Source organism: Heptranchias perlo, unplaced genomic scaffold, assembly GCF_035084215.1.
Source record: "Heptranchias perlo isolate sHepPer1 unplaced genomic scaffold, sHepPer1.hap1 HAP1_SCAFFOLD_261, whole genome shotgun sequence".
NCBI lineage: Eukaryota > Metazoa > Chordata > Chondrichthyes > Hexanchiformes > Hexanchidae > Heptranchias > Heptranchias perlo.
Window position 1 is genome coordinate 296,125 of NW_027139273.1, and position 20,592 is coordinate 316,716.

General features: G+C 38.2%; 1 protein-coding gene across 1 annotated transcript in view; it reads right to left on the bottom strand.

Moving 5' to 3' along the window:
- Window positions 1-20,592, bottom strand: part of LOC137310544 (uncharacterized) — a 52,992-nt gene that overhangs the window by 26,314 nt on the left and 6,086 nt on the right. Inside the window, exons 2-3 of the mRNA XM_067978312.1 lie at window positions 7,205-7,398; window positions 6,260-6,548 (exon numbers count right to left, since the gene is read on the bottom strand). Of these exons, the coding sequence (XP_067834413.1) occupies window positions 6,260-6,548; window positions 7,205-7,398 (483 nt within the window). The remainder of the gene's footprint in view (window positions 1-6,259; window positions 6,549-7,204; window positions 7,399-20,592) is intronic.

Sequence of the window (20,592 nt, forward strand, 5' to 3'; positions counted from 1 at the left end):
GTCACTGTGTTATTGATCACTGTGTTAATGATCACTGTGTTATTGGTCACTGTGTTAATGATCACTGTGTTATTGGTCACTGTGTTATTGATCACTGTGTTATTGGTCACTTTTTTATTGATCACTGTGTTATTGGTCACTGTGTTAATGATCACTGTGTTATTGATCACTGTGTTATTGGTCACTGTGTTAATGATCACTGTGTTATTGGTCACTGTGTTCATGATCACTGTGTTATCGGTCACTGTGTTATTGATCACTGTGTTAATGATCACTGTGTTAATGATCACTGTGTTCATGGTCACTGTGTTAATGATAACTGTGTTATTTTCACTGTGTTATTGATCAGTGTGTTATTGTTCACTGTGATATTGATCACTGTGTTGTTGGTCACTGTGTTATTGATCACTGTGTTAATGATCACTGTGTTATTGGTCAATGTGTTATTGGTCACTGTGTTGTTGGTCACCTTGTGATTGGTCACTGCGTTATTGATCACTGTGTTATTGGTCACTGTGTTATTGGTCACTGTGTTAATGATCACTGTGTTATTGGTCACTGTGTTATTGGTCCATGTGTTATTGGTCACTGTGTTAATGATCACTGTGTTAATGGTCACGGTGTTATTGATCACTGTGTTAATGATCACTGTGTTAATGATCACTGTGTTAATGGTCACTGTGTTGTTGATCACTGTGTTAATGATCACTGTGTTATTGGTCACTGTGTTAATGATCACAGTGTTATTGGTCACTGTTTTGTTGGTCACCAAGTGATTGGTCACTGTGTTATTGGTCACTGTGTTAATGATCACTGTGTTATTGATCATAGTGTTAATGGTCACTGTGTGATTGGTCACTGTGTTATTGGTCACTGTGTTAATGGTCACTGTGTGATTGGTCACTGTGTTATTGGTCACTGTGTGATTGGTCACTGTGTTATTGGGCACTGTCTTATTGGTCACTGTGTTATTGATCACTGTGTTATTGGTCACTTTGTTATTGATCACTGTGTTATTGGTCACTGTGTTATTGATCACTGTGTTTTTGGTCACTTTATTATTGATCACTGTGTTATTGGTCACTGTGTTAATGATCACTGTGTGATTGGTCACTGTGTTATTGATCACTGTGTTATTGGTCACTGTGTTAATGATCACTGTGTTAATGATCACTGTGTTATTGATCACTGTGTTAATGATCACTGTGTTAATGGTCACTGTGCTTTTGATCACTGTGTTATTGGTCACTGTGTTATTGGTCACTGTGTTATTGATCACTGTGTTAATGATCACTGTGTTATTGGTCACTGTGTTATTGATCACTGTGTTAATGATCACTGTGTTATTGGTCACTGTGTTATTGATCACTGTGTTAATGATCATTGTGTTATTGGTCACTGTGTTATTGATCACTGTGTTAATGATCACTGTGTTATTGATCACTGTGTTAATGATCACTGTGTTATTGATCACTGTGTTAATGATCATTGTGTTATTGATCACTGTGTTATTGGTCACTGTGTTAATGATCACTGTGTTATTGGTCACTGTGTTAATGATCACTGTGTTATCAGTCACTGTGTTATTGATCACTGTGTTATTGGTCACTGTGTTAATGATCACTGTGTTAATGATCACTGTGTTATTGGTCACTGTGTTAATGGTCACTGTGTTGTTGGTCACCGTGTGATTGGTCACTGCGTTATTGATCACTGTGTTATTGGTCAATGTGTTATTGGTCACTGTGTTATTGATCACTGTGTTAATGATCACTGTGTTATTGGTCAATGTGTTATTGGTCACTGTGTTATTGGTCAATGTGTTATTCGTCACTGTGTTATTGATCACTGTGTTAATGATCACTGTGTTATTGGTCAATGTGTTATTGGTCACTGTGTTATTGATCACTGTGTTAATGATCACTGTGTTATTGATCACTGTGTTAATGATCACAGTGTTATTGGTCACTGTGTTATTGATCACTGTGTTAATGATCACTGTGTTATTGGTCACTGTGTTATTGATCACTGTGTTATTGATCACAGTGTTAATGATCACTGTGTTATTGGTCACTGTGTTAATGATCACTGTGTTATTGGTCACTGTGTTATTGGTCACTGTGTTACTGATCACTGTGTTATTGGTCACAGTGTTAATGATCACTTTGTTATTGATCACTGTGTTATTGGTCACTGTGTTATTGGTCACTACGTTAATGATCACTGTGTTATTGGTCACTGTGTTAATGATCACTGTGTTATTGGTCACTGTGTTATTGGTCACTGTGTTAATGATCACTGTGTTAATGATCACTGTGTTATTGGTCACTACGTTAATGATCACTATGTTATTGGTCACTGTGTTAATGATCACTGTGTTATTGGTCACTGTGTTATTGGTCACTGTATTATTGGTCACTGTGTTAATGATCACTGTGTTATTGGTCACTACGTTAATGATCACTGTGTTAATGATCACTGTGTTAATGATCACTGTGTTATTGGTCACTGTTATATAGGTCACTGTGTTAATGATCACTGTGTTATTGGTCACTGTGTTAATGATCACTGTGTTATTGGTCACTGTGTTGATGATCACTGTGTTATTGATCACTGTGTTAATGATCACTGTGTTAATGATCACTGTGTTATTGGTCACTGTGTTAATGATCACTGTGTTATTGGTCACTGTGTTATTGGTCACTGTGTTAATGATCACTGTGTTATTGGTCACTGTGTTAATGATCACTGTGTTATTGGTCACTGTGTTGATGATCACTGTGTTAATGATCACTGTGTTAATGATCACTGTGTTATTGGTCACTGTGTTAATGATCACTGTGTTATTGGTCACTGTGTTAATGATCACTGTGTTATTGATCACTGTGTTAATGATCACTGTGTTAATTATCACTGTGTTATTGGTCACTGTGTTAATGATCACTGTGTTATTGGTCACTGTGTTATTGATCACTGTGTTAATGATCACTGTGTTATTGGTCACTGTGCTAATGATCACTGTGTTATTGGTCACTGTGTTAATGATCACTGTGTTAATGATCACAGTGTTAATGATCACTGTGTTATTGGTCACTGTGTTAATGATCACTGTGTTGTTGGTCACTGTGTTATTTGTCACTGTGTTAATGATCACTGTGTTATTGGTCACTGTGTTAATGATCACTGTGTTAATGGTCACTGTGTTAATGATCACTGTGTGATTGGTCACTGTGTTATTGGTCACTGTGTTAATGGTCACTGTGTTAATGGTCACTGTGTTATTGGTCACTGTGTTAATCATCACTGTGTTATTGGTCACTGTTTTAATGGTCACTGTGTTAATGGTCACTGTGTTAATGATCACTGTGTGATTGGTCACTGTGTTATTGGTCACTGTGTTATTGGTCACTGTGTTATTGGTCACTGTGTTAATCATCACTGTGTTATTGGTCACTGTTTTAATGTTCACTGTGTTAATGGTCACTGTGTGATTGGTCACTGTGTTAATGGTCACTGTGTGATTGGTCACTGTGTTATTGGTCTCTGTGTGATTGGTCACTGTGTTATTGGTCAATGTGTTAATGATCACTGTGTTGTTGGTCACTGTGTTATTGGTCACTGTGTTATTGGTCACTGTGTTAATCATCACTGTGTTATTGGTCACTGTGTTATTGATCACTGTGTTATTGTTCACTGTGTTAATGATCACTGTGTATTGGTCACTGTGTTGATAATCACTGTGTTATTGGTCACTGTGTTAATTATCACTGTGTTATTGGTCACTGTGTTAATGATCACTGTGTTAATGATCACTGTGTTATTGGTCACTGTGTATAATGATCACTGTGTTAATGGTCACTGTGTTAATGATCACTGTGTTAATGATCACTGTGTTATTGGTCACTGTGTTATTGATCACTGTGTTAATGATCACTGTGTTATTGGTCACTGTGTTATTGGTCACTGTGTTACTGATCACTGTGTTATTGGTCACTGTTTTATTGGTCACTGTTTTAATAATCACTGTGTTATTGATCACTGTGTTAATGATCACTGTGTTAATGATCACTGTGTTATTGGTCACTGTGTTAATGATCACTGCGTCATTGGTCGCTGCGTAATTGGTCACTGTGTTCATGATCACTGTGTTATTGGTCACTGTATTATTGCTCACTGTGTTATTGGTCACTGTATTAATGGTCACTGTGTGATTTGTCACTGTGATGATGATCACTGTGTTATTGATCACTGTGTTAATGATCACTGTGTTAATGATCACTGTGTTATTGATCACTGTGTTAATGATCACTGTGTTAATGATCACTGTGATGATGATCACTGTGTTATTGATCACTGTGTTATTGATCACTGTGATGATGATCACTGTGTTATTGATCACTGTGTTAATGATCACTGTGTCAATGATCACCGTGTTATTGGTTACTGTTTTAATTATCACTGTGTTATTGGTAACTGTGTTATTGATCACTGTCTAATTGATCACTGTGTTATTGGTCACTGTGTTAATGATCACTGTGTTGTTGATCACTGTGTTAATGATCACTGTGTTATTGATCACTGTGTTAATGATCACTGTGATGATGATCACTGTGTTATTGATCACTGTGTTAATGATCACTCTGTCAATGATCACTGTTGTAAACAATTTTACAACACCAAGTTATAGTCCAGCAATTTTATTTTAAATTCACAAGCTTTCGGAGGCTTCCCCCTTCGTCAGGTGAACGATGTGAAATGAAATCCTCGAAATGAAATCGCATTTATAATTCACAGAACAATGCTTGGTGAGTACAGACAGTTTTTTCAACTGCCCGTTGCCAAGGCAATCAGTGTGCAGACAGACAGGTGTTACCTGCCAGGTCTCACAGAATATACAAATCACCAAAAAAAACAACAAACAAAAAAAACAGAGATAGAGAGGTAGAAACATAGAAAAGACAGCAACTGACCCGTTATATTAAAAACAGATAACATTTGTTCACTGGTGGGGTAACGTGTAGCGTGACATGAACCCAAGATCCCGGTTGAGGCCGTCCTCATGGGTGCGGAACTTGGCAATCAATTTCTGCTCGACGATTTTGCGTTGTCGTGTCTCTCGAAGGCCGCCTTGGAGTACGCTTACCCGAAGGTCGGTGGCTGAATGTCCTTGACTGCTGAAGTGTTCCCCGACTGGGAGGGAACCCTCCTGTTTGGCGATTGTTGCGCGGTGTCCGTTCATCCGTTGTCGCAGTGTCTGCATGGTCTCGCCAATGTACCATGCTCTGGGGCATCCTTTCCTGCAACGTATGAGGTAGACAACGTTGGCCGAGTCACAGGAGTATGAACCATGCACATGGTGGGTGGTGTCCTCTCGTGTGATGGTGGTATCTGTGTCGATGATCTGGCAAGTCTTGCAGAGGTTACCGCGGCAGGGTTGTGTGGTGTCGTGGACGCTGTTCTCTTGAAAGCTGGGTAATTTGCTGCGAACGATGGTCTGTTTGAGGTTGGGTGGCTGTTTAAAGGCGAGTAGTGGAGGTGTGGGGATGGCCATAGCGAGGTGTTTGTCCTCATTGATGACATGTTGAAGGCTGCGGAGAACATGGTGTAGTTTCTCCGCTCCGGGGAAGTACTGGACGACAAAGGGTACTCTGTTGGTTGCGTCCCGTGTTAGTCTCCTGAGGAGGTCTATGCGATTTTTTGCTGTGGCCCGTCGGAACTGTCGATCGATGAGTCGAGCGTCATATCCCGTTCTTACTAGGGCGTCTTTCAGCGTCTGTAGGTGTCCATCGCGTTCCTCCTCGTCTGAGCAGACCCTGTGTATTCGCAGGGCCTGTCCATAGGGGATGGCCTCTTTGACGTGGTTGGGGTGGAAGCTGGAAAAGTGGAGCATCGTGAGGTTGTCCGTGGGCTTGCGGTAGAGTGAGGTGCTGAGGTGCCCGTCTTTGATGGAGATTCGTGTGTCCAAGAAAGAAACTGATTCTGAGGAGTAGTCCATGGTGAGCTTGATGGTGGGATGGAACTTGTTGATGTTATCGTGTAGTCTCTTCAGTGATTCTTCGCCGTGGGTCCATAGAAAGAAAATGTCGTCGATGTATCTGGTGTATAGTGTTGGTTGGAGGTCTTGTGCAGTGAAGAAGTCCTGCTCGAACTTGTGCATGAAAATGTTGGCGTATTGCGGTGCGAATTTGGTCCCCATGGCTGTTCCGTGTGTTTGGGTAAAGAACTGGTTATTGAAGGTGAAGACATTGTTATTGGTCACTGTGTCAATGATCACTGTGTTATTGGTCACTGTGTTAATGGTCACTGAGGTATTGTTCACTGTGTTATTGATCATTGTGTTATTGGTCACTGTGTTTTTGGTCACTGAGATATTGCTCACTGTGTTATTGATCACTGTGTTATTGGTCACTGTGTTAATGGTCACTGTGCTTTTGATCACTGTGTTATTGATCACTGTGTTATTGGTCACTGTGTTAATGGTCACTGAGATATTGCTCACTGTGTTATTGATCACTGTGTTATTGGTCACTGTGTTAATGGTCACTGTGCTTTTGATCAATGTGTTATTGATCACTGTGTTAATGATCACTGTGTTAATGATCACTGTGTTATTGGTCAATGTGTTAATGATCACTGTGTTGTTGGTCACTGTGTTATTGATCACTGTGTTATTGGTCACTGTGTTAATGATCACTGTGTTGTTGGTCACTGTGTTATTGATCACTGTGTTATTGGTCACTGTGTTATTGATCACTGTGTTATTGGTCACTGTGTTAATGATCACTGTGTTAATGATCACTGTGTTATTGGTCACTGTGTTATTGGTCAATGTGTTATTGGTCACTGTGTTATTGATCACTTTGTTAATGATCACTGTGTTATTGGTCACTGTGTTATTGATCACTGTGTTAATGATCACTGTGTTATTGGTCACTGTGTTAATGATCACTGTGTTATTGGTCACTGTGTTATTGATCACTGTGTTATTGGTCACTTTTTTATTGATCACTGTGTTATTGGTCACTGTGTTAATGATCACTGTGTTATTGATCACTGTGTTATTGGTCACTGTGTTAATGATCACTGTGTTATTGGTCACTGTGTTCATGATCACTGTGTTATCGGTCACTGTGTTATTGATCACTGTGTTAATGATCACTGTGTTAATGATCACTGTGTTCATGGTCACTGTGTTAATGATAACTGTGTTATTTTCACTGTGTTATTGATCAGTGTGTTATTGTTCACTGTGATATTGATCACTGTGTTAATGATCACTGTGTTAATGGTCACTGTGCTTTTGATCACTGTGTTATTGGTCACTGTGTTATTGATCACTGTGTTAATGATCACTGTGTTATTGGTCAATGTGTTATTGGTCATTGTGTTGTTGGTCACCTTGTGATTGGTCACTGCGTTATTGATCACTGTGTTATTGGTCACTGTGTTATTGGTCACTGTGTTAATGATCACTGTGTTATTGGTCACTGTGTTATTGGTCCATGTGTTATTGGTCACTGTGTTATTGATCACTGTGTTAATGATCACTGTGTTAATGGTCACGGTGTTATTGATCACTGTGTTAATGATCACTGTGTTAATGATCACTGTGTTAATGGTCACTGTGTTATTGATCACTGTGTTAATGATCACTGTGTTATTGGTCACTGTGTTAATGATCACAGTGTTATTGGTCACTGTTTTGTTGGTCACCAAGTGATTGGTCACTGTGTTATTGGTCACTGTGTTAATGATCACTGTGTTATTGATCATTGTGTTAATGGTCACTGTGTGATTGGTCACTGTGTTATTGGTCACTGTGTTAATGGTCACTGTGTGATTGGTCACTGTGTTATTGGTCACTGTGTGATTGGTCACTGTGTTATTGGGCACTGTCTTATTGGTCACTGTGTTATTGATCACTGTGTTATTGGTCACTTTGTTATTGATCACTGTGTTATTGGTCACTGTGTTATTGATCACTGTGTTTTTGGTCACTTTATTATTGATCACTGTGTTATTGGTCACTGTGTTAATGATCACTGTGTGATTGGTCACTGTGTTATTGATCACTGTGTTATTGGTCACTGTGTTAATGATCACTGTGTGAATGATCACTGTGTTAATGATCACTGTGTTAATGATCACTGTGTTATTGATCACTGTGTTAATGATCACTGTGTTAATGGTCACTGTGCTTTTGATCACTGTGTTATTGGTCACTGTGTTATTGGTCACTGTGTTAATGATCACTGTGTTATTGGTCACTGTGTTGTTGGGCACCGTGTGATTGGTCACTGCGTTATTGATCACTGTGTTATTGGTCACTGTGTTATTGGTCAATGTGTTATTGGTCACTGTGTTTTTGATCACTGTTTTAATAATCACTGTGTTATTGATCACTGTGTTATTGGTCACTGTGTTATTGGTCAATGTGTGATTGGTCACTGTGTTAATGATCACTGTTTTAATAATCACTGTGTTATTGATCACTGTGTTATTGGTCACTGTTTTATTGGTCAATGTGTGATTGGTCACTGTGTTAATGATCACTGTGTTAATGATCACTGTGTTATTTTTTCACTGTGTTAATGATCACTGTGTTATTGGTCACTGTTTTATTGGTCAATGTGTGATTGGTCACTGTGTTAATGATCACTGTGTTAATTATCACTGTGTTAATGGTCACTGAGTTAATGATCACTGTGTTATTGGTCACTGTGTTAATGATCACTGTGTTATTGGTCACTGTGTTATTGGTCACTGTGTGAATGGTCACTGTGTGATTGGTCACTGTGTTAATTGTCACTGTGTGATTGGTCACTGTGTTATTGGTCACTGTGTGATTGGTCACTGTGTTAATGGTCACTGTGTGATTGGTCACTGTGTTATTGATCACTGTGTGAATGGTCACTGTGTGATTGGTCACTGTGTTAATGGTCACTGTGTGATCGGTCACTGTGTTATTGATCACTGTGTGAATGGTCACTGTGTGATTGGTCACTGTGTTATTGGTCACTGTGTGAATGGTCACTGTGTGATTGGTCACTGTGTTAATTGTCACTGTGTGATTGGTCACTGTGTTATTGGTCACTGTGTGATTGGTCACTGTGTTAATGGTCACTGTGTGATTGGTCACTGTGTGATTGGTCACTGTATTAATGGTCACTGTGTGATTGGTCACTGTGTTCATGGTCACTGTGTGATTGGTCACTGTGTTATTGGTCACTGTGTGATTGGTCACTGTGTGATTGGTCACTGTGTTATTGATCACTGTGTTAATGATCACTGTGTTAATGATCACTGTGTTATTGGTCACTGTGATGATGATCACTGTGTTAATGATCACTGTGTTATTGGTCACTGTGATGATGATCACTGTGTTAATGATCACTGTGTTATTGGTCACTGTGTTATTGGTCACTGTGTTAATGATCACTGTGTTATTGGTCACTGTGATGATGATCACTGTGTTAATGATCACTGTGTTAATGATCACTGTGTTATTGGTCACTTTGTTATTGATCACTGTGTTAATGATCACTGTGTTATTGGTCACTGTGTTAATGATCACTGTGTTATTGGTCACTTTGTTATTGATCACTGTGTTATTGGTCACTGTGTTAATGATCACTGTGTTATTGGTCACTGTGTTATTGATCACTGTGTTAATCATCACTGTGTTATTGGTCACTGCGTAATTGGTCACTGTGTTAATGATCACTGTGTTATTGGTCACTGTATTATTGGTCACTGTATTATTGGTCACTGTGTTATTGGTCACTTTGTTATTGATCACTGTGTTATTGGTCACTGTGTTATTGATCACTGTGTTATTGGTCACTGTGTTAATGATCACTGTGTTATTGGTCACTGTGTTAATGATCACTGTTTTAATAATCACTGTTTTATTGATCACTGTGTTAATGATCACTGTGTTAATGATCACTGTGTTATTGGTCACTGTGTTAATGATCACTGTGTTATTGGTCACTGTGTTAATGATCACTGTGTGATCGGTCACTGTGTTATTGATCACTGTGTGAATGGTCACTGTGTGATTGGTCACTGTGTTATTGGTCACTGTGTGAATGGTCACTGTGTGATTGGTCACTGTGTGAATGGTCACTGTATAAATGGTCACTGTGTGATTGGTCACTGTGTTAATGGTCACTGTGTGATTGGTCACTGTGTTCATGGTCACTGTGTGATTGTTCACTGTGTGATTGGACACTGTGTTCATGGTCACTGTGTGATTGGTCACTGTGTGAATGGTCACTGTGTTAATGATCACTGTGTTATTGGTCACTGTGTTATTGATCACTGTGTTAATGATCGCTGTGTTATTGGTCACTGTGTTATTGGTCACTGTGTGAATGGTCACTGTATTAATGGTCACTGTGTTATTGGTCACTGTGTTATTGGTCACTGTGTGAATGGTCACTGTATTAATGGTCACTGTGTTATTGGTCACTGTGTGATTGGTCACTGTGTTATTGATCACTGTGTTAATGATCACTGTGTTATTGGTCACTGTGTTATTGGTCACTGTGTTAATGGTCACTGTGTTATTGGTCACTGTGTTATTAGTCACTGTGTTAATGATCACTGTGTTAATGATCACTGTGTTATTGGTCACTGTGTTAATGGTCACTGTGTTATTGGTCACGGTGTTAATGATCACTGTGTTATTGGTCACTGTGTTAATGATCACTGTGTTATTGGTCACTTTGTTATTGATCACTGTGTTAATGATCACTGTGTTAATGATCACTGTGTTATTGGTCACTGTGTTAATGATCACTGTGTTATTTGTCACTTTGTTATTGATCACTGTGTTAATGATCACTGTGTTAATGATCACTGTGTTATTGGTCACTGTGTTATTGATCACTGTGTTAATGATCACTGTGTTATTGGTCACTGCGTAATTGGTAAATGTGTTAATGATCACTGAGTTATTGGTCACTGTGTTAATGATCACTGTGTTATTGGTCACTGTGTTATTGATCACTGTGTTATTGGTCACTGTGTTAATGATCACTGTGTTATTGGTCACTGTGTTAATGATCACTGTTTTATTGTTCACTGTGTTATTGATCACTGTGTTAATGATCACTGTGTTATTGGTCACTGTGTTAATGATCACTGTGTTATTGGTCACTGTGTTATTGATCACTGTGTTATTGGTCACTTTGTTATTGATCACTGTGTTATTGATCACTGTGTTATTGATCACTGTGTTAATTATCACTGTGTTATTGATCACTGTGTTAATGATCACTGTGTTATCGGTCACTGTGTTATTGATCACTGTGTTAATGATCACTGTGTTAATGATCACTGTGTTATTGATCACTGTGTTAATGATCACTGTGTTATTGATCACTGTGTTAATGATCACTGTGTTAATTATCACTGTGTTAATGATCACTGTGTTATTGATCACTGTGTTAATGATCACTGTGTTAATGATCACTGTGTTATTGGTCAATGTGTTAATGAACACTGTGTTCATGATCACTGTGTTAATTATCACTGTGTTATTGATCACTGTGTTAATGATCACTGTGTTATCGGTCACTGTGTTATTGATCACTGTGTTATTGATCACTGTGTTAATGATCACTGTGTTAATGATCACTGTGTTATTGGTCACTGTGTTAATGATCAATGTGTTAATGATCACTGTGTTGTTGGTCACTGTGTTATTGATCACTGTGTTATTGGTCACTGTGTTAATCATCACTGTGTTATTGGTCACTGCGTAATTGGTCACTGTGTTAATGATCACTGTGTTATTGGTCACTGTATTATTGGTCACTGTATTATTGGTCACTGTGTTATTGGTCACTTTGTTATTGATCACTGTGTTATTGGTCACTGTGTTATTGATCACTGTGTTATTGGTCACTGTGTTAATGATCACTGTGTTATTGGTCACTGTGTTAATGATCACTGTTTTAATAATCACTGTTTTATTGATCACTGTGTTAATGATCACTGTGTTAATGATCACTGTGTTATTGGTCACTGTGTTAATGATCACTGTGTTATTGGTCACTGTGTTAATGATCACTGTGTGATCGGTCACTGTGTTATTGATCACTGTGTGAATGGTCACTGTGTGATTGGTCACTGTGTTATTGGTCACTGTGTGAATGGTCACTGTGTGATTGGTCACTGTGTGAATGGTCACTGTATAAATGGTCACTGTGTGATTGGTCACTGTGTTAATGGTCACTGTGTGATTGGTCACTGTGTTCATGGTCACTGTGTGATTGTTCACTGTGTGATTGGACACTGTGTTCATGGTCACTGTGTGATTGGTCACTGTGTGAATGGTCACTGTGTTAATGATCACTGTGTTATTGGTCACTGTGTTATTGATCACTGTGTTAATGATCGCTGTGTTATTGGTCACTGTGTTATTGGTCACTGTGTGAATGGTCACTGTATTAATGGTCACTGTGTTATTGGTCACTGTGTTATTGGTCACTGTGTGAATGGTCACTGTATTAATGGTCACTGTGTTATTGGTCACTGTGTGATTGGTCACTGTGTTATTGATCACTGTGTTAATGATCACTGTGTTATTGGTCACTGTGTTATTGGTCACTGTGTTAATGGTCACTGTGTTATTGGTCACTGTGTTATTAGTCACTGTGTTAATGATCACTGTGTTAATGATCACTGTGTTATTGGTCACTGTGTTAATGGTCACTGTGTTATTGGTCACGGTGTTAATGATCACTGTGTTATTGGTCACTGTGTTAATGATCACTGTGTTATTGGTCACTTTGTTATTGATCACTGTGTTAATGATCACTGTGTTAATGATCACTGTGTTATTGGTCACTGTGTTAATGATCACTGTGTTATTTGTCACTTTGTTATTGATCACTGTGTTAATGATCACTGTGTTAATGATCACTGTGTTATTGGTCACTGTGTTATTGATCACTGTGTTAATGATCACTGTGTTATTGGTCACTGCGTAATTGGTAAATGTGTTAATGATCACTGAGTTATTGGTCACTGTGTTAATGATCACTGTGTTATTGGTCACTGTGTTATTGATCACTGTGTTATTGGTCACTGTGTTAATGATCACTGTGTTATTGGTCACTGTGTTAATGATCACTGTTTTATTGTTCACTGTGTTATTGATCACTGTGTTAATGATCACTGTGTTATTGGTCACTGTGTTAATGATCACTGTGTTATTGGTCACTGTGTTATTGATCACTGTGTTATTGGTCACTTTGTTATTGATCACTGTGTTATTGATCACTGTGTTATTGATCACTGTGTTAATTATCACTGTGTTATTGATCACTGTGTTAATGATCACTGTGTTATCGGTCACTGTGTTATTGATCACTGTGTTAATGATCACTGTGTTAATGATCACTGTGTTAATGATCACTGTGTTATTGATCACTGTGTTAATGATCACTGTGTTAATTATCACTGTGTTAATGATCACTGTGTTATTGATCACTGTGTTAATGATCACTGTGTTAATGATCACTGTGTTATTGGTCAATGTGTTAATGAACACTGTGTTCATGATCACTGTGTTAATTATCACTGTGTTATTGATCACTGTGTTAATGATCACTGTGTTATCGGTCACTGTGTTATTGATCACTGTGTTATTGATCACTGTGTTAATGATCACTGTGTTAATGATCACTGTGTTATTGGTCACTGTGTTAATGATCAATGTGTTAATGATCACTGTGTTGTTGGTCACTGTGTTATTGATCACTGTGTTATTGGTCACTGTGTTAATGATCACTGTGTTATTTTCACTGTGTTATTGATCAGTGTGTTATTGGTCACTGTGTTATTGGTCCATGTGTTATTGGTCACTGTGTTATTGATCACTGTGTTAATGATCACTGTGTTAATTGTCACGGTGTTATTGATCACTGTGTTAATGATCACTGTGTTAATGATCACTGTGTTAATGGTCACTGTGTTATTGATCACTGTGTTAATGATCACTGTGTTATTGGTCACTGTGTTAATGATCACTGTGTTATTGGTCACTGTTTTGTTGGTCACCAAGTGATTGGTCACTGTGTTATTGGTCACTGTGTTAATGATCACTGTGTTATTGATCATTGTGTTAATGGTCACTGTGTGATTGGTCACTGTGTTATTGGTCACTGTGTTAATGGTCACTGTGTGATTGGTCACTGTGTTATTGGTCACTGTGTGATTGGTCACTGTGTTATTGGGCACTGTCTTATTGGTCACTGTGTTGTTGATCACTGTGTTATTGGTCACTTTGTTATTGATCACTGTGTTATTGGTCACTGTGTTATTGATCACTGTGTTATTGGTCACTGTGTTAATGATCACTGTGTGATTGGTCACTGTGTTATTGATCACTGTGTTATTGGTCACTGTGTTAATGATCACTGTGTGAATGGTCACTGTGTTAATGATCACTGTGTTAATGATCACTGTGTTAATGATCACTGTGCTATTGATCACTGTGTTAATGATCACTGTGTTAATGATCACTGTGTTAATGGTCACTGTGCTTTTGATCACTGTGTTATTGGTCACTGTGTTAATGGTCACTGTGTTATTGATCACTGTGTTAATGATCACTGTGTTATTGGTCACTGTGTTATTGATCACTGTGTTAATGATCACTGTGTTATTGGTCACTGTGTTATTGATCACTGTGTTAATGATCACTGTGTTATTGGTCACTGTTTTGTTGGCCACCGTGTGATTGGTCACTGCGTTATTGGTCACTGTGTTATTGATCACTGTGTTAATGAGCACTGTGTTATTGGTCACTGTGTTATTGGTCACTGTGTTATTGATCACTGTGTTAATGATCATTGTGTTATTGATCACTTTGTTATTGGTCACTGTGTTAATGATCACTGTGTTATTGATCACTGTGTTATTGATCACTGTGTTAATGATCATTGTGTTATTGATCACTTTGTTATTGGTCACTGTGTTAATGGTCACTGTGTTATTGATCACTGTGTTAATGATCACTGTGTTATTGATCACTGTGTTATTGATCACTGTGTTAATGATCATTGTGTTATTGATCACTTTGTTATTGGTCACTGTGTTAATGATCACTGTGTTATTGGTCACTGTGTTAATGATCACTGTGTTATCAGTCACTGTGTTATTGATCACTGTGTTATTGGTCACTGTGTTAATGATCACTGTGAAAATGATCACTGTGTTATTGGTCACTGTGTTAATGGTCACTGTGTTGTTGGTCACCGTGTGATTGGTCACTGCGTTATTGATCACTGTGTTATTGGTCACTGTGTTATTGGTCAATGTGTTATTGGTCACTGTGTTATTGATCACTGTGTTAATGATCACTGTGTTATTGATCACTGTGTTATTGGTCAATGTGTTATTGGTCACTGTGTTATTGGTCAATGTGTTATTGGTCACTGTGTTATTGATCACTGTGTTAATGATCACTGTGTTATTGGTCAATGTGTTATTGGTCACTGTGTTATTGATCACTGTGTTAATGATCACTGTGTTATTGATCACTGTGTTAATGATCACAGTGTTATTGGTCACTGTGTTATTGATCACTGTGTTAATGATCACTGTGTTATTGGTCACTGTGTTATTGATCACTGTGTTATTGGTCACTGTGTTATTGATCACAGTGTTAATGATCACTGTGTTATTGGTCACTGTGTTATTGATCACTGTGTTAATGATCACTGTGTTATTGGTCACTGTTTTGTTGGCCACCGTGTGATTGGTCACTGCGTTATTGGTCACTGTGTTATTGATCACTGTGTTAATGATCACTGTGTTATTTGTCACTGTGTGATTGGTCACTGTGTTAATGATCACTGTGTTATTGGTCAATGTGTTATTGGTCACTGTGTTATTGATCACTGTTTTAATAATCACTGTGTTATTGGTCAATGTGTTATTGGTCACTGTGTTGTTGGTCACCGTGTGATTGGTCACTGCGTTATTGATCACTGTGTTATTGGTCACTGTGTTATTGGTCAGTGTGTTAATGATCACTGTGTTCTTGGTCAGTGTGTTATTGGTCCATGTGTTATAGGTCACTGTGTTAATGATCACTGTGTTATTGGTCACTGTGTTATTGATCACTGTGTTATTGTTCACTGTGTTATTGGTCACTGTGTTAATGGTCACTGTGTTAATCATCACTGTGTTATTGGTCACTGTGTGAATGGTCACTGTGTTATTGATCACTGTGTTAATGATCACTGTGTTATTGATCACTGTGTTCATGATCACTGTGTTATTGGTCACTGTGTTAATGGTCACTGTGCTTTTGATCACTGTGTTATTGGTCACTTTGTTATTAATCACTGTGTTAATGGTCACTTTGTTATTGATCACTGTGTTAATGTTCAATGTGTTAATGATCACTGTGTTATTGGTCACTGTGTTATTGGTCAATGTGTTAATGATCACTGTGTTGTTGGTCACTGTGTTATTGATCACTGTGTTATTGGTCACTGTGTTAATGATCACTGTGTTATTGGTCACTGTGTTGTTGGTCACCGTGTGATTGGTCACTGCGTTATTGATCACTGTGTTATTGGTCACTGTGTTATTGGTCAATGTGTTATTGGTCACTGTGTGAATGGTCACTGGGTGATCGGTCACTGTGTTAATGGTCACTGTGTGATTGGTCACTGTGTTATTGGTCACTGTGTTATTGGTCACTGTGTGATTGGTCACTGTGTTATTGGTCACTGTGTGAATGGTCACTGTGTGATTGGTCACTGTGTTATTGGTCACTGTGTGAATGGTCACTATGTGATTGGTCACTGTGTTATTGGTCACTGTGTGATTGGTCACTTTGTTATTGGTCACTGTGTGAATGGTCACTGTGTTAATGGTCTCTGTGTGATTGGTCACTGCGTTATTGATCACTGTGTTATTGGTCACTGTGTTATTGATCACTGTGTTAATGATCACTGTGTTATTGGTCACTGTGTTCATGATCACTGTGTTATTGGTCACTGTGTTATTGATCACTGTGTTATTGGTCACTTTGTTATTGATCACTGTGTTATTGGTCACTGTGTTCATGATCACTGTGTTAATTATCACTGTGTTATTGATCACTGTGTTAATGAACACTGTGTTATTGATCACTGTGTTATTGGTCACTGTGTTAATGATCACTGTGTTATCGGTCACTTTGTTAATGATCACTGTGTTATTGGTCACTGTGTTAATGGTCACTGTTTTAATGATCACTGTGTTATCGGTCACTGTGTTATTGATCACTGTGTTAATGATCACTGTGTTCATGTTCACTGTGTTATTGGTCACAGTGTTATTGGTCACTGTGTTCATGATCATTGTGTTCATGATCACTGTGTTAATTATCACTGTGTTGTTGATCACTGTGTTAATTATCACTGTGTTATTGATCACTGTGTTATTGGTCACTGTGTTAATGATCACTGTGTTATTGGTCACTGTGTTAATGATCACTGTGTTATCGGTCACTGTGTTATTGATCACTGTGTTAATGATCACTGTGTTAATGATCACTGTGTTATCGGTCACTGTGTTATTGATCACTGTGTTAATGATCACTGTGTAAATGATCACTGTGTTATTGTTCATTTTGATATTGATGACTGTATTAATGATCACTGTGCTATTGGTCATTGTGTTATTGGTCACTGTGTTGTTGGTCACCGTGTGATTGGTCACTGCGTTATTGATCACTGTGTTATTGGTCACTGTGTTAATGATCACTGTGTTATTGGTCACGGTGTTATTGGTCCATGTGTTATTGGTCACTGTGTTATTGATCACTGTGTTAATTATCACTGTGTTATTGTTCACTGTGTTATTGATCACTGTGTTAATGATCACACAGTTATTGGTCACTGTGTTAATGATCACTGTGTTATTGGTCACTGTGTTATTGATCACTGTGTTATTGTTCACTGTGTTATTGGTCACTGTGTTAATGGTCACTGTGTTATTGGTCACTGTGTTAATGGTCACTGTGTGATTGGTCACTGTGTTATTGGTCACTGTGTGAATGGTCACTGTGTGATTGGTCACTGTGTTAATGGTCACTGTGTGATTGGTCACTGTGTTATTGGCCACTGTGTTAATGGTCACTGTGTTAATGATAACTGTGTTATTGGTCACTGTGTTATTGATCACTGTGTTATTGTTCACTGTGTTATTGATCACTGTGTTATTGGTCACTGTGTTATTGGTCACTGTGTTGTTGGTCACCGTGTGATTGGTCACTGTGTTATTGGTCACTGTGTTATTGGTCACTGTGTTAATGATCACTGTGTTATTGGTCAATGTGTTAATGATCACTGTGTTATTGGTCACTGTGTTTTTGATCACTGTGTTAATGATCACAGTGTTATTGGTCACTGTGTTATTGATCACTGTGTTAATGATCACTGTGTTATTGGTCACTGTTTTGTTTGTCACTGTGTTAATGATCACTGTGTTATTGGTCACTGTGTTATTGGTCACTGTGTTATTGGTCACTGTGTTGTTGGTCACCGTGTGATTGGTCACTGTGTTAATGATCACTGTCTTATTGGTCACTGTTTTATTGGTCACTGTGTTATTGGTCACTGTCTTAATGATCATTGTGTTATTCATCACTGTGTTATTGATCACTGTGTTATTGATCACTGTGTTATTGGTCACTGTGTTAATGATCACTGTGTTATTGGTCACTGTGTTATTGGTCACTGTGTTGTTGGTCACCGTGTGATTGGTCACTGTGTTAATGATCACTGTGTTATTGGTCACTGTTTTATTGGTCACTGTGTTATTGGTCACTGTCTTAATGATCATTGTGTTATTGGTCACTGTGTTATTGGTCACTGTGATATTGATCACTGTGTTAATGATCACTGTGTTATTGGTCAATGTGTTATTGGTCACTGTGTTGTTGGTCACCGTGTGATTGGTCACTGCGTTATTGGTCACTGTGTTATTGATCACTGTGTTATTGATCACTGTGTTAATGATCACTGTGTTATTGGTCACTGTGTTAATGATCACTGTGTTATTGGTCACTGTGTTATTGATCACTGTGTTATTGGTCACTTTGTTATTGATCACTGTGTTATTGGTCACTGTGTTAATGATCACTGTTTTATTGGTCACTGTGTTATTGGTCACTGTGTTATTGGTCACTGTGTTATTGGTCACTGTGATATTGATCACTGTGTTATTGGTCACTGTGTTAATGATCACTGTTTTATTGGTCACTGTGTTATTGGTCACTGTGTTATTGATCACTGTGTTATTGGTCACTTTGTTCATGATCACTGTGTTAATCATCACTGTGTTATTGATCACTGTGTTATTGATCAATGTGTTATTGGTCACTGTGTTGTTGGTCACCGTGTGATTGGTCACTGCGTTATTAATCACTGTGTTATTGGTCACTGTGTTATTGGTCAATGTGTTATTGGTCACTGTGTGAATGGTCACTGTGTGATTGGTCACTGTGTTAATGGTCACTGTGTGATTGGTCACTGTGTTATTGGTCACTGTGTGAATGGTCACTGTGTGATTGGTCACTGTGTTATTGGTCACTGTGTGAATGGTCACTATGTGATTGGTCACTGTGTTATTGGTCACTGTGTGATTGGTCACTGTGTGAATGGTCTCTGTGTGATTGGTCACTGTGTTATTGGTCACTGTGTGAATGGTCACTGTGTTATTGGTCACTGTGTTAATGGTCTCTGTGTGATTGGTCACTGTGTTATTGGTCACTGTGTGAATGGTCACTGTGTTAATGGTCTCTGTGTGATTGGTCACTGTGTTATTGGTCACTGTGTGAATGGTCACTGTGTTTTTGGTCACTGTGTTATTGGTCACTGTGTTGTTGGTCACCGTCTGATTGGTCACTGTGTTATTGATCACTGTGTTAATGATCACTGTGTTATTGATCACTGTGTTATTGGTCACTGTGTTAATGATCACTGTGTTATTGATCACTGTGTTAATGATCACTGTGTTATCGGTCACTGTGTTATTGATCACTGTGTTAATGATCACTGTGTTAATGATCACTGTGTTATTGGTCACTGTGTTAATGATCACTGTGTTATCGGTCACTGTGTTATTGATCACTGTGTTAATGATCACTGTGTTAATGATCACTGTGTTATTGGTCACTGTGTTATTGATCACTGTGTTATTGTTCACTGTGATATTGATGACTCTATTAATGATCACTGTGCTATTGGTCAATGTGTTATTGGTCACTGTGTTGTTGGTCACCGTGTGATTGGTCACTGCGTTATTGATCACTGTGTTATTGGTCACTGTGTTATTGGTCACTGTTTTAATGATCACTGTGTTATTGGTCACTGTGTTATTGGTCCATGTGTCATTGGTCACTGTGTTATTGATCACTGTGTTAATTATCACTGTGTTATTGGTCACTGTGTTATTGATCACTGTGTTAATGATCACACAGTTATTGGTCACTGTGTTATTGATCACTGTGTTAATGATCACTGTGTTATTGGTCACTGTGTTATTGATCACTGTGTTATTGTTCACTGTGTTATT